This window comes from Notamacropus eugenii, chromosome 3 (assembly GCF_028372415.1).
Source record: "Notamacropus eugenii isolate mMacEug1 chromosome 3, mMacEug1.pri_v2, whole genome shotgun sequence".
NCBI lineage: Eukaryota > Metazoa > Chordata > Mammalia > Diprotodontia > Macropodidae > Notamacropus > Notamacropus eugenii.
Genome location: NC_092874.1, coordinates 146,762,361 through 146,777,826, shown reverse-complemented (window position 1 = coordinate 146,777,826; position 15,466 = coordinate 146,762,361). Strand labels below are relative to the sequence as shown.

At 33.4% G+C, this 15,466-nt stretch overlaps 1 protein-coding gene across 1 annotated transcript in view; it reads right to left on the bottom strand.

The window, feature by feature from the left end:
• Positions 1 to 15,466, bottom strand: part of PNPLA8 (patatin like domain 8, phospholipase A2) — a 40,605-nt gene that overhangs the window by 12,650 nt on the left and 12,489 nt on the right. The window contains exons 5-7 of the mRNA XM_072653029.1: positions 11,565 to 11,736; positions 9,020 to 9,077; positions 3,006 to 3,200 (exon numbers count right to left, since the gene is read on the bottom strand). Coding sequence (XP_072509130.1) covers positions 3,006 to 3,200; positions 9,020 to 9,077; positions 11,565 to 11,736 — 425 coding nt within the window. The remainder of the gene's footprint in view (positions 1 to 3,005; positions 3,201 to 9,019; positions 9,078 to 11,564; positions 11,737 to 15,466) is intronic.

Below are 15,466 nucleotides of genomic sequence, written 5' to 3'. Positions count from 1 at the left end.
CAGAAAATGTTTATAGTTTTAAATTTATTAAAAATTAATAGTTTAAATCTTGTTGCTTAATTTTTGAAGTGATTTTTTTGCATAGATTGTTTATAACAAGTGAAAGGACATGACTTTTTTTGGTTATTAAAAAAAGTGGGGAGGGAATAGCACTGCTTAGAAACTATAGCCCTATGGTACCAGTTTCACTTCCTTATCAATTAGCCATCCTGGCAGTGTCATTTGTGTTCATGACAATTCAAGAAGTAAACAGTGCTCCTTCAGATTTTACAAATCTTAGGAGGTTCTTTGTTATATCCTGGATATATGCAAGAATCGGGTCAATATGACTCTATAAAATAAAGGAAATTAAATTCACTATTTTCCCTATGAAAAATACTTCAAGTAATAATCATTTTATGTTTATCTAATTTTACATTTAATCACCAGCAAGGAATCTTTTTTCCCTACAATCAAAAGCACTTTCCCACTAAATATGAAAAGGGAGTTGGCAACTATATTTACTTGTATAATTTATCATAATTTATATTATATAACTTATTTATTATTATATAATTTATTCCATTTTAGTAGCTAAAATTTGGGGTTGGTTTAGGATTTTACGCAGGAAAATTACTTTTATTTGCCACTAGAAGAACCAAGAAAACTTCTCAAGATTCAGCTTTTGACAATAAGCATGAACCTAATGTTTATCCAGGTAGAGCTTCTTGGTAAGAACAGCTGAAGAAATGTGAACAATGCTTAAGTACTCCTCTTCTTATTTTTAGAAATCAAGCTGCTATAGATTTCAAAATGTATTTAAGTGTAATCACCAAGGTTTCAAATTAAATCTGTAAACAAACTATGTCAATAAAAATCATGGAAATTATCTTCTCAAACTGTAGAAGGTGGGAAAGTATACATGAAGAAGGAAAATATCCATGTAGCAATTTTAAGATTTCTCACATATCATACCAATGTCCCCATTATAATATATTCTACATGTTAATACAGAATATATTTCAATTAAGTGCTTCAATTTTTAAGTCACATAAATTATATGTGTTGTGCATATGTAAAGATCATATGAAAACTTCATTTTCATCTAATCATCCTGAGAATGGATTTTGGATTTCCAGGGTTATGATTAAATTCATAAAAATGGTCAGCTGTGAAATGAAACCCTAAAAACAGTATTTAAGATATGAAAGCAAGAAACCAGTGATAATGAGATAGGTTGATTATTTAAAATCATTAGATATTTTCTAAGGGAGTAGTTAAACTAGATTGTGAAACTGGACTGAGAGAAAGTAGATCTGGATTCCAGTCCTCACTCTCCTATTAATTTGCTATGCATTCTTAAAGAATGACAAAACTGGACCAAATGATCCAAAGGGTCTGATCCAGGCCTATGATTCAAAAATGCTATGATTCTGTGATACAGTGAAATTAAATAAATATAAATTCTTAACACAGTAATTAAACTCAGGCATAGGTTACCAAAAGAAACTTCCAAGATGTGCACTGCAGTCTACCCCAATCATTTCTTAGTTTACTGAATGGGTCAATTTGCGATGTACACTGCAGTGTACATCTAGGAGTAAATTTAGTTCTTAGATGCAATTTCTCATCATTCTAGACTTTCACAAAACAGTTTACCATATGTAAAACCTGATGACAGGAACATCATATTCTAGATTTCTTAACTCAAAGAGTTATGAATGAACTTATGTATATTTTGATATTAAGTAAACTGTATTTCATTTTAAAATTAATTAATCTGTATTGTCCTTTCTGATAAAATACAAAAACTATTAAAGGTTTTAGGAATTATTCCAAATAAAACTCTTTCTTCTGATACTACAAAATTTGAGAAATGGAGTCCACAAAGAATGACACATTATATGAATGATTTAATTTTGAAGACCATAACAAGATGCTTCCCACCCCACCCCCTGCCCCTAAGTTGAGGCAGTCTAAAAAATGCAAGTAAAGATTTAGTGGCACATATTTTTGTAATCAAAACATTCTAATGTCAAAACCCAATCAATCTTATACAGACATTTATTTTCTTTTAAAACTCACGGTTATAAAAAATACTAACCATAAAGGATTATCCCATAGAAACTTGCCACTTTAAAAAATGTTATAAACACTTTGCACATTTTAAACAATGTAACTTCAAGACTATTTGAGCATTATATGTAATGAACATTACAGGACCTAGCCTCTTAAGCTAAACGCTTTGAGAAAAAAATGATTAAGCATAATATAGACAGAATAATGGCCTTCTGATAACTTTTAAAGTACGGTACTTAATGATATGCCTCTATCCAAACAAATGAATAATGTAACTTTCAATATTCCATAAATACTATGAACAATGAAACTTATTACTATTTAAGTGAAAAGTCTATTTTAAGTAATCTTAACAAAGAAATCCATACTAGAAATAAATGCCTGGAGAACTAATGCTCCGAATGGAGGAGAGGAAAGAAGGAAAGAGAAAGAAAGGGAAATGACTTGCATAACTCAATGATCAAAACTAAGAGCTAAATGGAATCTAGAAAGAAGAAGCTTTTTATGACAAAGAATGACTACTAAAAAAAATTCTATTTTTAAGAGCATTCCTCACTTTATGTAACCATTCAACCTTAACTATAGTATGCCCACTATCTGTCCAGCATGTCAAGAAACCAAGTTCACTGTAAAACTTTACCCGATCTACAAAGTTAAATGCTGATCATTACATTACTTCATACTTATTCATCTTTTTTTTTTTTTTTTTACTGTTGGGCATGGCTCAGTTCTAAATAAAATAATGTGTGAAACTCATTGGCTAATTAAAACAAATGAATGTTTTAGTTATTTGCCCATTACATATTTTTATAAAAAAAACTTTATAAAGCCCTATGAAAGCTATAGTGACTCTCCTCCATCCCTCTTCCCCAATGCTTTGGGTTTAAGTTCAGTAATTCCTTTAGTTTTTTAAATTAACATGTACAATTATTCAAGTTAAAACTTACTTGATGAAGGTCATTTCCTAATACATATTCTGCAAAGTAACCAGGAGCAGCAGATGATGCTCGAATTGCTTGCCATATTTTGTGATGACAGCCTCCCAAATAGTGTGAAGTGACTCCAGGAAAATGGCCATAGTTTCTGAACACAAATGCTTTTGGTGTTGCTCCTCTGTTTACAAGAGTACTTACTGCTGCCACCTATTAAAAATTTAAAAAGAAAAATAGTTATTACAAGACCTCTCCAAAGGCTATAGAGTCTATATGTCTAGAGATTGAGATAAACATATTTCTTTTTGGGAATTAACTTTACAAGAAAGAAAACTTTTGAGTTTTATCTAACATATCCTTGCATATTGAGAAATAAGATAATACTTCTGAGAAAGCAACTATAAGAAATATGACGAAGGATCATTCTGCCCATACAAAATGGATACTAAAGAAACATACTAGTACACATTTCTAAAACTGATAAATAATAATTCATTTATTAGTAGTAATAAACACCTTTTAAAAAGTAATGCATAAGTGATTTTTTAAAGGGATTATAATTATACTCATGATAACATTTTACAAAGTAGTCTTTATTCTATGATCTGACACAAACTATATTATAAACTAATTTCTTTATGATATTAATTAGGGATACGGTGAATCAACAGTAAAAAATTGTGTAATTGATAACACTAGGTTTTAGAAATGTGAAATTATAATAAAAAGTTGTAAATTAAGTTGGCAAAACATTTAAAAAACTATTTTATGTGCTGATTATCTGCAATATAGTTGCAGATTTCTTTTCCAAATACCAATCTGCTTTGCTGTACTCCTTAACACTTGAACTCTTGCCTCCTTTTCAAAAACTACTTTTTTTGTGTGTCAATGGTTATAAAGAGGAACCTAGTGAAAAAGCCTCGATGAATCAAGTTAATACCAAATCTGCTCCTAGTAGAATCTTTCAAAGTGGTATTCATCTTACTGACAGTGAGTACAAAGAGTCATTTTCTTTTCTTGGGGAAATACATTATAAAAAAATAACCTACATTGCTTGCTTCTGATCAAATGTTTATACAAAAACAAAAGTTTGGCTGGTGGTAAGACATTATCTTTGGCTAACTGAAATAACTTAATGGAATCTTTTCCCTATAAACTACAATTTCCGACAAGCACAAGGTTTGTCTTCTTGACATTTCTTTCCCTCTGATGTTCCTATTATTTTTTTTTAGCTCAAATCCTGGACTGAGAATCTCTACTTTCTGAATGACAAAGTCCCAGTATCTCAGAGTTGGAAGGGCTATCAAAGGCCATTTACTCTAATACATACCTAAAACAAGAATCCCTTGTACAGCATAACTGACAAGAGATCATTTAGCTTTGCCTTAAGATCAATAATGAGGACGAACTCTCTCTTTGAGTGGCAAATTCCCTTTTTTGGATAGATCTTATTAAAAGTTTTGACTTCAATAAAGTTTAAAACAGTCTCTCTCTCTCTCTCCCCCCTTCCCAACTTCTATCTATTCAAATCTATTTCCTTTGAAAAAGGAATCCTTCAAATATACTATCACTCAGAAATCCTCCTTTCTCCAGGTCAAATATTTCTAGTTCCTTAAACTTCTCCTCAAGTGACATGATATTCAGGCTTTTCACCATCCTAGTTGCCCTTCTACAATGTCCTTTCTAAAGTGTGGAACTCATAACTAAGACAATTTGGTCGCTTAAGATGGCAGAGAAAAGGCAGGAACTTACCTACAGTTCCCCCAAATTCCCCTCCAAGTAACTATAACAATGCTTCAAAATGAATTATGGAAGGGCAGACGTAACAAAAGGACAAGGTGAAACATTTCTCCACCCCAAGACAACTTAGAAGGTCACCAGGAAAAATCTGTCTCACTGGCGTTGGAGCCGAGCACAGCCCAACACAGGTTGAGCCCCAGTAAGTCTACAGCAGGCCTTGGAAGATGATACTTGTAACTCCTAAGGACTTTTAACTTTATTTGGGCAGTTGGAAGGAGTACGTATGGAGAGAGGGCACAGGTGTGAGTTGACTATGATGGAATGATACCTAAAATAAAAATTTAAGGGATGAGAAAAATGGATGAACTGGGAGAAGAAGGGGGAGATATGATAGTGTAAATTATCTCACACAAAAGAGGACCAAATAGCTTTTACAGTGGGGGGAAAAGGTTGGTGGTGGTAGACAATGCTTGAACCTTACTCTATTTGGAAATGGCTCAAAGGGAATAACAGACACTCAGCTGGTTACAGAAGTCTATTTTATCCTACAGGGAAGTAGGAGTAGGAGAGAAGAGAAAGGGAAGGGGACTAATAAAAGGAAGGACAGGATGGGAGAGGCGGTGGTCAAAAACATAACACTTTTGAGGGGGGCAGAGGTGAAGGGGAGAAGGCTAAATGGGGAAAATTGAATGAAAGGAAATAAACAGTAATCATAACTGTGAAAAAATTTTTACAGCAAGTTTCTCTGATAAAGGCCTCCCTTCTCAAATATATAGAGAACTGAGTTAAATTTATAAGAATACAAGACATTTTCCAATTGATAAATGGCCAAAGGATATGAACAGGTGGTTTTCAGGTGAAGAAATCAAAGCTTACTATAGTCATATGAAAGAATGCTCCAAATCACTGATTAGAGAATTGAAAATTAAAATAACTCTGAGATTGGCTAATATGACAGAAAAGGAAAACTACTTATGTTAGACAGGATGTGGTAAAATTGGTACACTAAAGCATTGCTGTTGGAGTTATGAACTGATCTAACCATTTCAGAGAGCAATGTGGCACTATGGGCTATACACAAGGGATGATATATATAACATAGGTATGTGCTAACATACGTATGTTATATAAAATATAACATATATATGGGCTAACGAGGGCTATAAAACTATGCATAATTTTTGACACAGCATTACCACTACTAGTTCTGTATCCAAAGGAATCATAAAAAAGGGAAAAGGACATACACATACAAAAATATTGATAGCAGCTTTTTCGTAGTGGCTAAGAATTTGAAATTGAGGGGATGCCTCTCAACTGAGGAATGACTGAATAAGTTACAGTATACAATTATGATGGAACACTATGATGCTACAAAAAATGATGAGCAGGATGCTCTCAGAAATACCTGAAAAGACTTAGATGAACTGATACATAGCGGAATGAGCAGAACCAGGAGAACACTGTACACAGTAAAAAGCAACACTGTGAGATGATCAACTGTGAATAACTTAGCTATTCTCATCAATACAAAGATCCAAGAAAATTCCAAAGGACTTATGAAAAATGCCATCCAATCCAGAGAAAGAAGTGATAGAGTTTGAAAGAAGACTGAAGTCCACTTTCTTTTTCTTGCTTTGTTTTTTGGTCTGTGTTTTCTTTTACACGATTAATATGGAAATGTTTTGCATGACTGCACATGTATAACTTATATTGAATTGCTTGCTGTCTCGGAAGGGGAAAGGGAAGAAAAGAGAAAAAGAATGTGGAACTCAACATTTATTTTTAAAAATCAGTATTAAATATTGTTTTTACATGTAATTGGAAAAAATAAAATATTTTAAAAAATAATTCGAATACTGTCTCACTAAGGCAAAATACTTTCACACATGCCTCATTCTTGATGCCATAGAGATTGGGATAGGAACTGCCCCTGTGATTTTATTACTGTGGTATGATATATTAGCTTACCTTCCTCAGAAGAAGAAATTCCTTCTACCAATGCAGATAAGCATCTTCTTGGTAAGTCTCTAGTTTTAGGTGGCTACAGCACTGGGAGTTTAAGTGACTTGCCCAAGAACTGTACTAAATGCTGGGGAAGAAAAGGCAAAGAACTGTCCTGCTCTTAAGGAACTCACATTCTAATGGGGGAAATAACACAAAACTCATGTACAAACAGAATACAGACAGGATAAATTGGAAATAAACTCAAAAGGAAGGCATTAAGATTAAGGAGGACTAGGAAGAGGTTTCAGAAGAAGACTTGAAGGAGGTCTGGAAAGTCAGGAATCAAGATAAGGAAGGAAGAGAGCTTCAAGAGTGGGACAGTCAGTGAAAACACCTGGTATCAGGAGACGGGAGTATCAAAAATGAGGCTAGTATCATTTTATCATAGACTAGGTGGGCAGGGAAAGAGGAGGTAAGGAGTAAGGTGTAAGAAGACTGCAGATATAGAAGGGGTCTGGTTACAAAGGAATTTTAAAAAAAAATAGATTTTATATTCGATCCTGGAGATTATAGGTAGCCACTGGGGTTTACTTAATAGGACAGTGACATGGTCAGATTTGCTCATCAAGAAGATCCATTTGACAGCTGAAAGGAAGAAACACTGGAGTAGGGGAAATATAGAGGCAGAGACCAAACATAAGGCTATTGTAACAGTCCAGATGTGAAGCGATAAGAGTCTGTACCAGGGCATAGTGGCAGTGTTAGAAGAAAGAAGGTACACATGAGAGATATTATACCATTAGAAACAATAAGATTTAGCAAAAGATTGTATGTGGGGAGGGAGTAAGAGTGAGGGGATGAGGATAAAACTTAGGTTGCGAGCCTGGGTGACTGGGAGGATGGTAGTGCCCTAGACAGTAAAAGGGAAGTTAGGAACAGGGGAGGGTTGAAGGGAAATCAGTCAAACATTTATTAAGCACCTTCTAGAGGAGTTCAGTTTTGGACATATGATATTTAAAAGATACTAACTTGAGATGTCCAATAAGCAGCTAGAAATGTGAGACAAAGTCAGTAGCGAGGTTAGGGCTGGATAAACACATCTGGGAATCATTTGCATAGAGATGTTCTTTGAGTACATGGAAGCTGATGAGATTAATAAATGAAATATTATAGAGGGAGAAAAGAAGTGGTCCTAGTGTTAAAGCCTAGGGGGGTACCTATGATGAATAGGCATGACCTGGCTGAAGATTCAGGAAAAGAGACTAAGATAGATAGGAGGAAAACCAGGAGACAGCAGTCACAAAAACTTAGTGAGAAAAACTGTCAAGGAGAAGAAAGTGACTGACACTGTCAAAATGCTACAAAGAGGTCAGAAGAAATAGGATTGAGAAAAGGTCATCAGATTTGGCAATTAAAAAATCACTTTGGAAAGAGCAGTTTCTTGATGACGATGTCAGAAGCCAGACTGCAGAATATCAAGTATGAGTATGAGCAAATGAAGTTTAAGCACTGATTATAGAAGTTCAGCCAAGAAAAGGAAGACAGCTATGAGACAGTAACTAGTGGGAATGGCTGGATCAAATGAGGGCTCTCTGAGGACATTGGAGACATAGGCATATTTGAAGGCAGTAGGTAAGCAGCCTACAGTAGACAGGAAAAGATGAACAATAAATAAAAGATTGGAGGTGATGGAGGAAACAATATGCTGGAGAAGAAAGGATGGCATGGGACCAGTTGTGCATGTAGGGGTGTTTGCCTTAGCTAGGAGAAGGGCCATCTCTTCATGTAAGACAAGCAAAGGAGGAGACAGCAGCAAAAAATCATTATGTGAGATATGAGAAGATAAAGCTCTTGGTAAACACCTTCAATTTTTTCTGTGAAATATGAGACAAAGTTCTCAGCTAAGTGGGTGGAGAAGGGCAGCCACAGGAGGTCTGAAGAAGGATGCAAAGGGTTAGGAAAGTTTCTTCAGTGAATGGGCCAAAAAAATCAATTAGGGATAAGTCAATCAATCAGTAAATAGTCATAATCAAAAGTGAAATGATTCATATATTTTGCTAAAATTGAGGTAAATTATATCTACTGCAACTCCTTGATCTACCAAAAAAAGGAACTGAGGGTGGAATATAATGCTTTTTCTATTACACCACTCGAGACCATTATAAAGTTTACCATTTTACAGTATTTTTAAAAAATCAGGCATTTATAAAACCTGGTCAGAACTGGGATTCAAAAAAAAAGTGTTATTCTGAAGAGCTCTGTTATTTCTTCCTTTTAAAAAGTAATTATAAATAATAAAATATTTTCCTATAAGTTTCACAATCATATGACTCTACACTTACCTTAGGAGATTTGGGATTTCTTGCTGTTTCAATCATTAGATCAGATCCCATTCTATCCCTTTATAAAATAACAAATAGTAAATTATATCCAAGTGATTACATTTTAAAAACGTGGGTGACATAAAAATCTATTTGAAAGTGCATTTACAAAGTGATTACATTTTAAACTATCATATATGAACAAGCATTTCCTAAACAATATGACTGTGCCCCCAAAATATCATGTGACAACAAAAAAAGCTGTAACTATTTCTCTTCATGGAGTGTAAAATTTGATAAGCAAGATATGACTAACATGCATGAAACAATTCTTTATGCTCCAAATATTTTTGTCTACAGGGAAGATGAATACTGAGTTGATAAAAAAAAAAAAAAGCTATTTCATTTAAGGATCCTCATAGTAAAGTACATAAAAGATACCGAGTAAACACTTCTTGGCTGAATAATCTAGAGAAGTTAGTAAGCAAAGTATTCATTCAATTAGTTGAGCTTAGTTTTAAAATTTGTCTCCTATCACATTTAATACTATCCTACATTATAGAAATGTGAGCCATTTGGTTAGATTTCAGGAAAAGAAAGGCTTTAGAAGATAAAATAAGTGAACAGGAATGTGAGGGGAACAGAGTAACCAGTTATTAGTGGCAAATTTTAAAAATAATTTTTTAAGATCAAGAATTGAGCACAAAACTTTGTACTGTATATTAATAGACTTTAGTCCCAGTGTACATCTGAATAATCTGTGTGCTGTTTTGGTATTTTTTTCAAGCCTCTTATAAAGATACCTTATATTAGTTTAAATATAAAAGAGATCTTGAAAAGGACCTGAGTTCACTTATAATGGGCTTGGCAGCATGCCCTGGAGTTCATTAGGTTAGTTAGGCCTTTGTGATCAGTAATAAATTGGACATTCTTTTAATGAGGAACTCTCTTTCTTCAGTTTCTTCAGTATGCAAATTTGAGGTAGTTAAGTGACATGCTTCAGCTCAGCTCATCTCTAATGGTGCTGGAGTAATTGCTTTCTAAGAAAAATATGACTTAACCAGTAAAGGGCTTTTGAAAGTGATTTGTCTTAGTCTGCGTGAAGAACTCTACTGAACTAAAAATCCTCATTTGGATAGTACAATTAATGAAAGCAGTGAGGTACAACGAGAACAGCAAAAGTGAGCCCAGGAAAGACCTGGGTTCAAAATCTACCTCTGATACTTTATTAACTGTGTGACCACTGGCAAAGTCACTTTCAGCCTTACTTTCCTCATTCATTAAAACAAGGATAATGATTCTGTAGCTACTTCACAGCACTGTTATGAGAATCAAGTGAGATAATATACGTAAAACTCACAACTACTATACTATACAGAATTTATTATATAAATTATCAGATGAACATTCAGGAATTAGGTTTCACTATCAACACAAAAATAATTAAATCCATAAACCACTATAATGAGGAGTTAGGTAAACATTTTAGTCTGCTTTGCTTCAGTTTCAATGAGGTTACAGAAATTAATCCAAATATCTATAATTTCTTTGCTACTTTTTATATGAAGCAGCTTAATACAGGTCCCCTGCGTACTCCTTAATAGCTGTTTTTCTAGTTTTTAACTGCCACGCTTGCTTATTTTTAATACTTGATAGGGATGAGAAAGTGTGGCAGCCAAGATTAATCCTAAATTAATGTGGTAGTCTGGAAAGTGAGCATATCTCTAATTCCAAATAGCATGAAATAATAATAAATTTTTTAAAAGTTCTAAACAAGAAACTTTCAAAGATTTTTTTTTTTTAATTTAAATTTTAGGGCAGTGGGCTTGACTTTACAAAACCTAAGTCTGCATGCTGGTACTGCCACTTATAAATCATATTGGCCAGGCAAATAATTTCATTTCTTTGGATCATAGTGTCTATTCATCTGCAAAAATAGGGAGGAGACCTGCGCACTATATAACTTTACAAGGATGTTATGAGGAAAATACTTTTTAAACTTTAATGTGTTACAATATGTGACCTATTATTATTTTAAAAGAAACTCACTGCTAGCAATGATAAACTACATATAATCAAAAATATTAGCATATTGTACAGGGAAAAGAAGACTAACTTTTGCAGTTAGTTAGAGGGCACAGAAAAAAACTAATTTTTCTTCTAGAAACAATTTATACTGCTTTTACATACTTCATAACTTCTTAGGAAATCTACATCGACATCATTTTTTAAACCATGTAGATTATCATCTATTAAATAAAAATCAGCAGCAGCAAATTCTAAAAATAGTTTCTAATGGTTTTAAATATTACTTAAAAATGTAAAATCACTGCAAATGATTCAAATTATACTTATCAGGAAAATTACAGTGAGAATTATGTGACAGTCTGTAGATAATTATAAATTAAAATCAGTTCACCAAAACTCAGCTTTCTCTGATGATATTATATCACTATATTAAGTGCCAGTCACAATCACCTTTTCTAAAAGATGAGCAATATATCTATCCTCTTTGAGCATTTCAAATAAAAACTAACTAAAAGGACATATGGAAATGGCAACTTACTTAAGTATTGTTTCCCAGGTTTCACTATCATAAAATGCATGGCTCCACCCCATTTTGACTGTTCCAACAATAAGATTCTGGGTAAACACATCTGTTCCTAATTTCCGATAAAGTTCCTCACAGTCATCAAGATGCAAATGAAATAATCCCAACATGAAAGCTAATATGGCACCTAAAACAAAGAATGTCAATGTATCAAAAAAGAAATTATACACATAATAGTTTCTATTTTCCATTAAGTGACAGAAGGGAAATCTACTGTGATACATAACTTTACTAGAATGAAGTGACCATATAGCTTTGACAGCTGAATGTGTCACCTGACAAAGATATCAACTCATTATTCCTTTGAACTAGCCCAGGGAAGTTTTGTAGGTACATGCAATGTTTTCTAAAAAGCTAATTTACAATTAATAATAAGCAAATACTGCCACCTAGTGTGTGTTAAATTAATTTGAGCCTAAGCTAACAAAAAATTTCAAAAGGAGGGAGTAGGAAAAATATTTCAAATTGTCACTGAATAACTTGGGATAGTAATAATTGGGATACAACTCAGAGAAAAAAGTAAAATAGCATGAAAATATTTTTCTACATAAATATATTATGTTTTATCATGTCACCAGGACTAACACAATAAGGTCAAATTTTCTCTGAACTGTCATTCTACTCTGAAAGTAGTTATAACTATAACAGTATCATCAACTTAGGGAAATGGTGTCACTTTGTTGTTGGGATTACTGGACAGAAAAAAAGAAACAAGCATCTTTACTTAAATTATTAATTATTTTACTATATAAATCTAAGTTCCAAACCAAGCTTGCCAAAAATGAGAATACAATTAAAAAATTAAGGAAGTCTTAAATGTACAAATAAAGAAGGAAAATTATCTAAAGAGGCAGAAGAGAATGCTCACCTATACCAGAAGGAAAAAGGGCAAAAAAAAGTGAAGGAAGGGGAGGGGCTAAGTAACAGAACAATCAATTTCTAAAAAGGAGGGAGCAGGGCCCACGGATGATAAAGTAGCTGCTTGTGCTACAAAGAATGATGATTCAGACGTATATGTGCTATAAGTGAAAAAACATCCAATAAGAGTCAGAGAAAGAAGATAAAAATAATAGTGGTCATAGTACAAAGGAAAAAACAACGAATTTGGAATCAGAGGACATGAAATGAAGTCCAGACCATCTCTAGGTTTAGTCCAACATCATACACAAGAAATTCAAAATGAACATGTGACCTGAATATTAAAAATCATACTATAAAAAAATAAAAGAAAAATGAATCCTTTTCAGCACTAGCTAGTGAGTGAATTTTTAACCAAACAAGAGATCGAGGTAAGGACAAAACATAAACTAGATAATTCTGATTACATAAAGTTGAAAAAATTATGCAAAAATAAAATTAATCCAACTGGGAGAATGGAATCAGTCAAATAGGAAAAAAATTTCTTAAATAAAATTATCTGGTTAAAAGTCTGTTATTAAAGATATATGTGAACTATCATATAAAGACAAAAATCATTCCTCAACAGATAAATGGTCAATGGGTATGAGCAGTTCTCAAAAGAATTTCAAACTATTAACAACAACTATATTGAACCAATGTTCTGTTTCACGACTATGAGGACTGCAAATAAAAATCCTGAGGTTTCATGTCACATCCAGCAAATTAACTACTCCGATCTTTTGTCATCTTTGTCAAGACTGAAGAGATTATAGAAAGGTGGGCATGCACTGCACTGTTGGTGAATCTTTCAATTGGCCCAACTACTGGATACAATGACTATATCCGATACAAATTGGAATTATGTGAAGAATGGCTAAAATGACTATACCCTTTTTTGGAGAAATTCTACTGCTAGCCATTTGCTCTATAGTCAATGACAAAAAGAAAGACCCCGTATAAATAAATATTTATAACTACTTTTTTGTGCTAATAAAGGACTAGAAACAAAATAGATGCTATCAATTATGGTTAAATTATGTTACATGAATGTAACAAAATATTACTGGGCTCTATGAGACAAGGAACATGATGAATACAAAGATGCATGGGAAGATATTAACTGATGAAGAGTAAAATATGCAAAATCAGGTAAATAATATACTCAAAGATTATAACGAAAATGGAAAGAACAACAAAACAAGCCATTCTGAATGCTTCAAAATTATAATTATTAAGCCAGGACCCAAAGCAAAGATCTGCAAAGGTAGGAGTCCATGTGTGTGGAACAATGAATATAATGCTAGACTTTTTTAATAGGCTAATTTTCTTTCTTTCTCTTTTTAATTCTTATAAGAGATGGCAATCAGGAAGGGGATGGGGGAAGTATATAGTAGGAAATGTAAAAAACAAAAAACATCAAATTTTTTAAAAAAAGAAACAAAGAATAATAGGAAGAATACAGAAAAGCATAAGAAGACATATGAACTGATACAGAGTAAAGTACACAGAACCATAGAAACTATGACTACAACAATGTATATGGAAAGAACTAAAAATATGAGATTAAAAGTCATAAAGATTTGAGGCTGGTGAGGAAAGCTAAGGAAATGAGGATAAAAAGAACACAGGAAGGAGATATGGCAGAACTTATCAATTCTTAATTTGCCTCTGTTTTCTCTTTCAAGAAGTATGTCGACATTGGCCAAAGGAAACCAAAAAGTCTAACAGAGCTGATTCCAAAGACAAAAGAAAAGTGTAACTGGATGGCTCTGATGAGTGCAAGTCATTAAGCGCAGATGAACAATATCTTAGGATACTGAAAAAACACTAGTGGCTCTGATTGTTGAACCAATGTCAGTGCTCTCTCAAAAACCACACTGTGTAAGGGAAGTGTCACAGAAAAGGAAACAAAGAAAATATTTCAATTTTCAAAAATGGGAAGAGAAGACAAACTATACTTATAAAGGAGATTTACTTTTTTTCTTGGAAAAATCTGAAGAAGTCTTTTTAAAGGACTGGTTAGTAAACAATTTAGAAATGGAAGCAGTAATCACAAAGAACCAGAACAACTTCATCAAGAAACAGACATGCCAGACTAACCTCATTTCCTAGAATTACTAGACTGTAAGGAAACTGTAGGTACAGTTGACCTAGATTTTAGCAAAGTGTCTAACAAAATCTCAAACACTATTCTTGTAAAAAAAGATAGATACGGACACATGATAGGTAGTTTTGTTGGTGCCTGAATGGCCAGACACAAAGAGTAGTCATGAATACTTAGATACTGACTTGGAAAGAGGACTCTGACAGAGTGCCCTAGGGATATGTGTTTGGCTTCCTTCTATTTAACATTTTTATAAATTACCTGGATAAAAGTATAGGAAATATACTTATCAAATTTATAGACACAAAACCAGAAGAACCAGTAAACATGTTAAAGGATACAAAAAAGTTAGACCACTAAGCTGAATCTAATAAGATGTTGGGAAATTTTTCCTTATTCCAAACTTATTCCTTTGAAACTCCAACCACTTAACTCTTAGTTCTATCCTCCAGGCCCAACCAGAACAAATCTAATCCCTACTTCATGTGAAAGTCACTCAGATACTTGAAGAAAGCTATCATATCTACCACCTTCCTCTCCTGTTCTTTCCTCCCTCCCCACCAAATCATTCCTTCTCCAGGGTAAAAATTCAGAATCTTTCAGCATGATCTGAAGGTGTTCCTCTGAGTGGCTTCCCTTTTTTCCGTGACCTTTATTCCTAAAGATATGCTACACAATAGTTAAGATTTGGTCTGACTGAGAAAAAGTATGGTGGAAGTTATCAAAACAAGGTACTTAACCAAAGTGATCAATCTAACTAGCCCTAAGTATCACCTGTGAGGTTAGGCCTGTGGGTATCACTGGTAAGCTGGGGATAAAGAAAAGAAGGAAAAGAATGAGTAGAGTAAAAAAA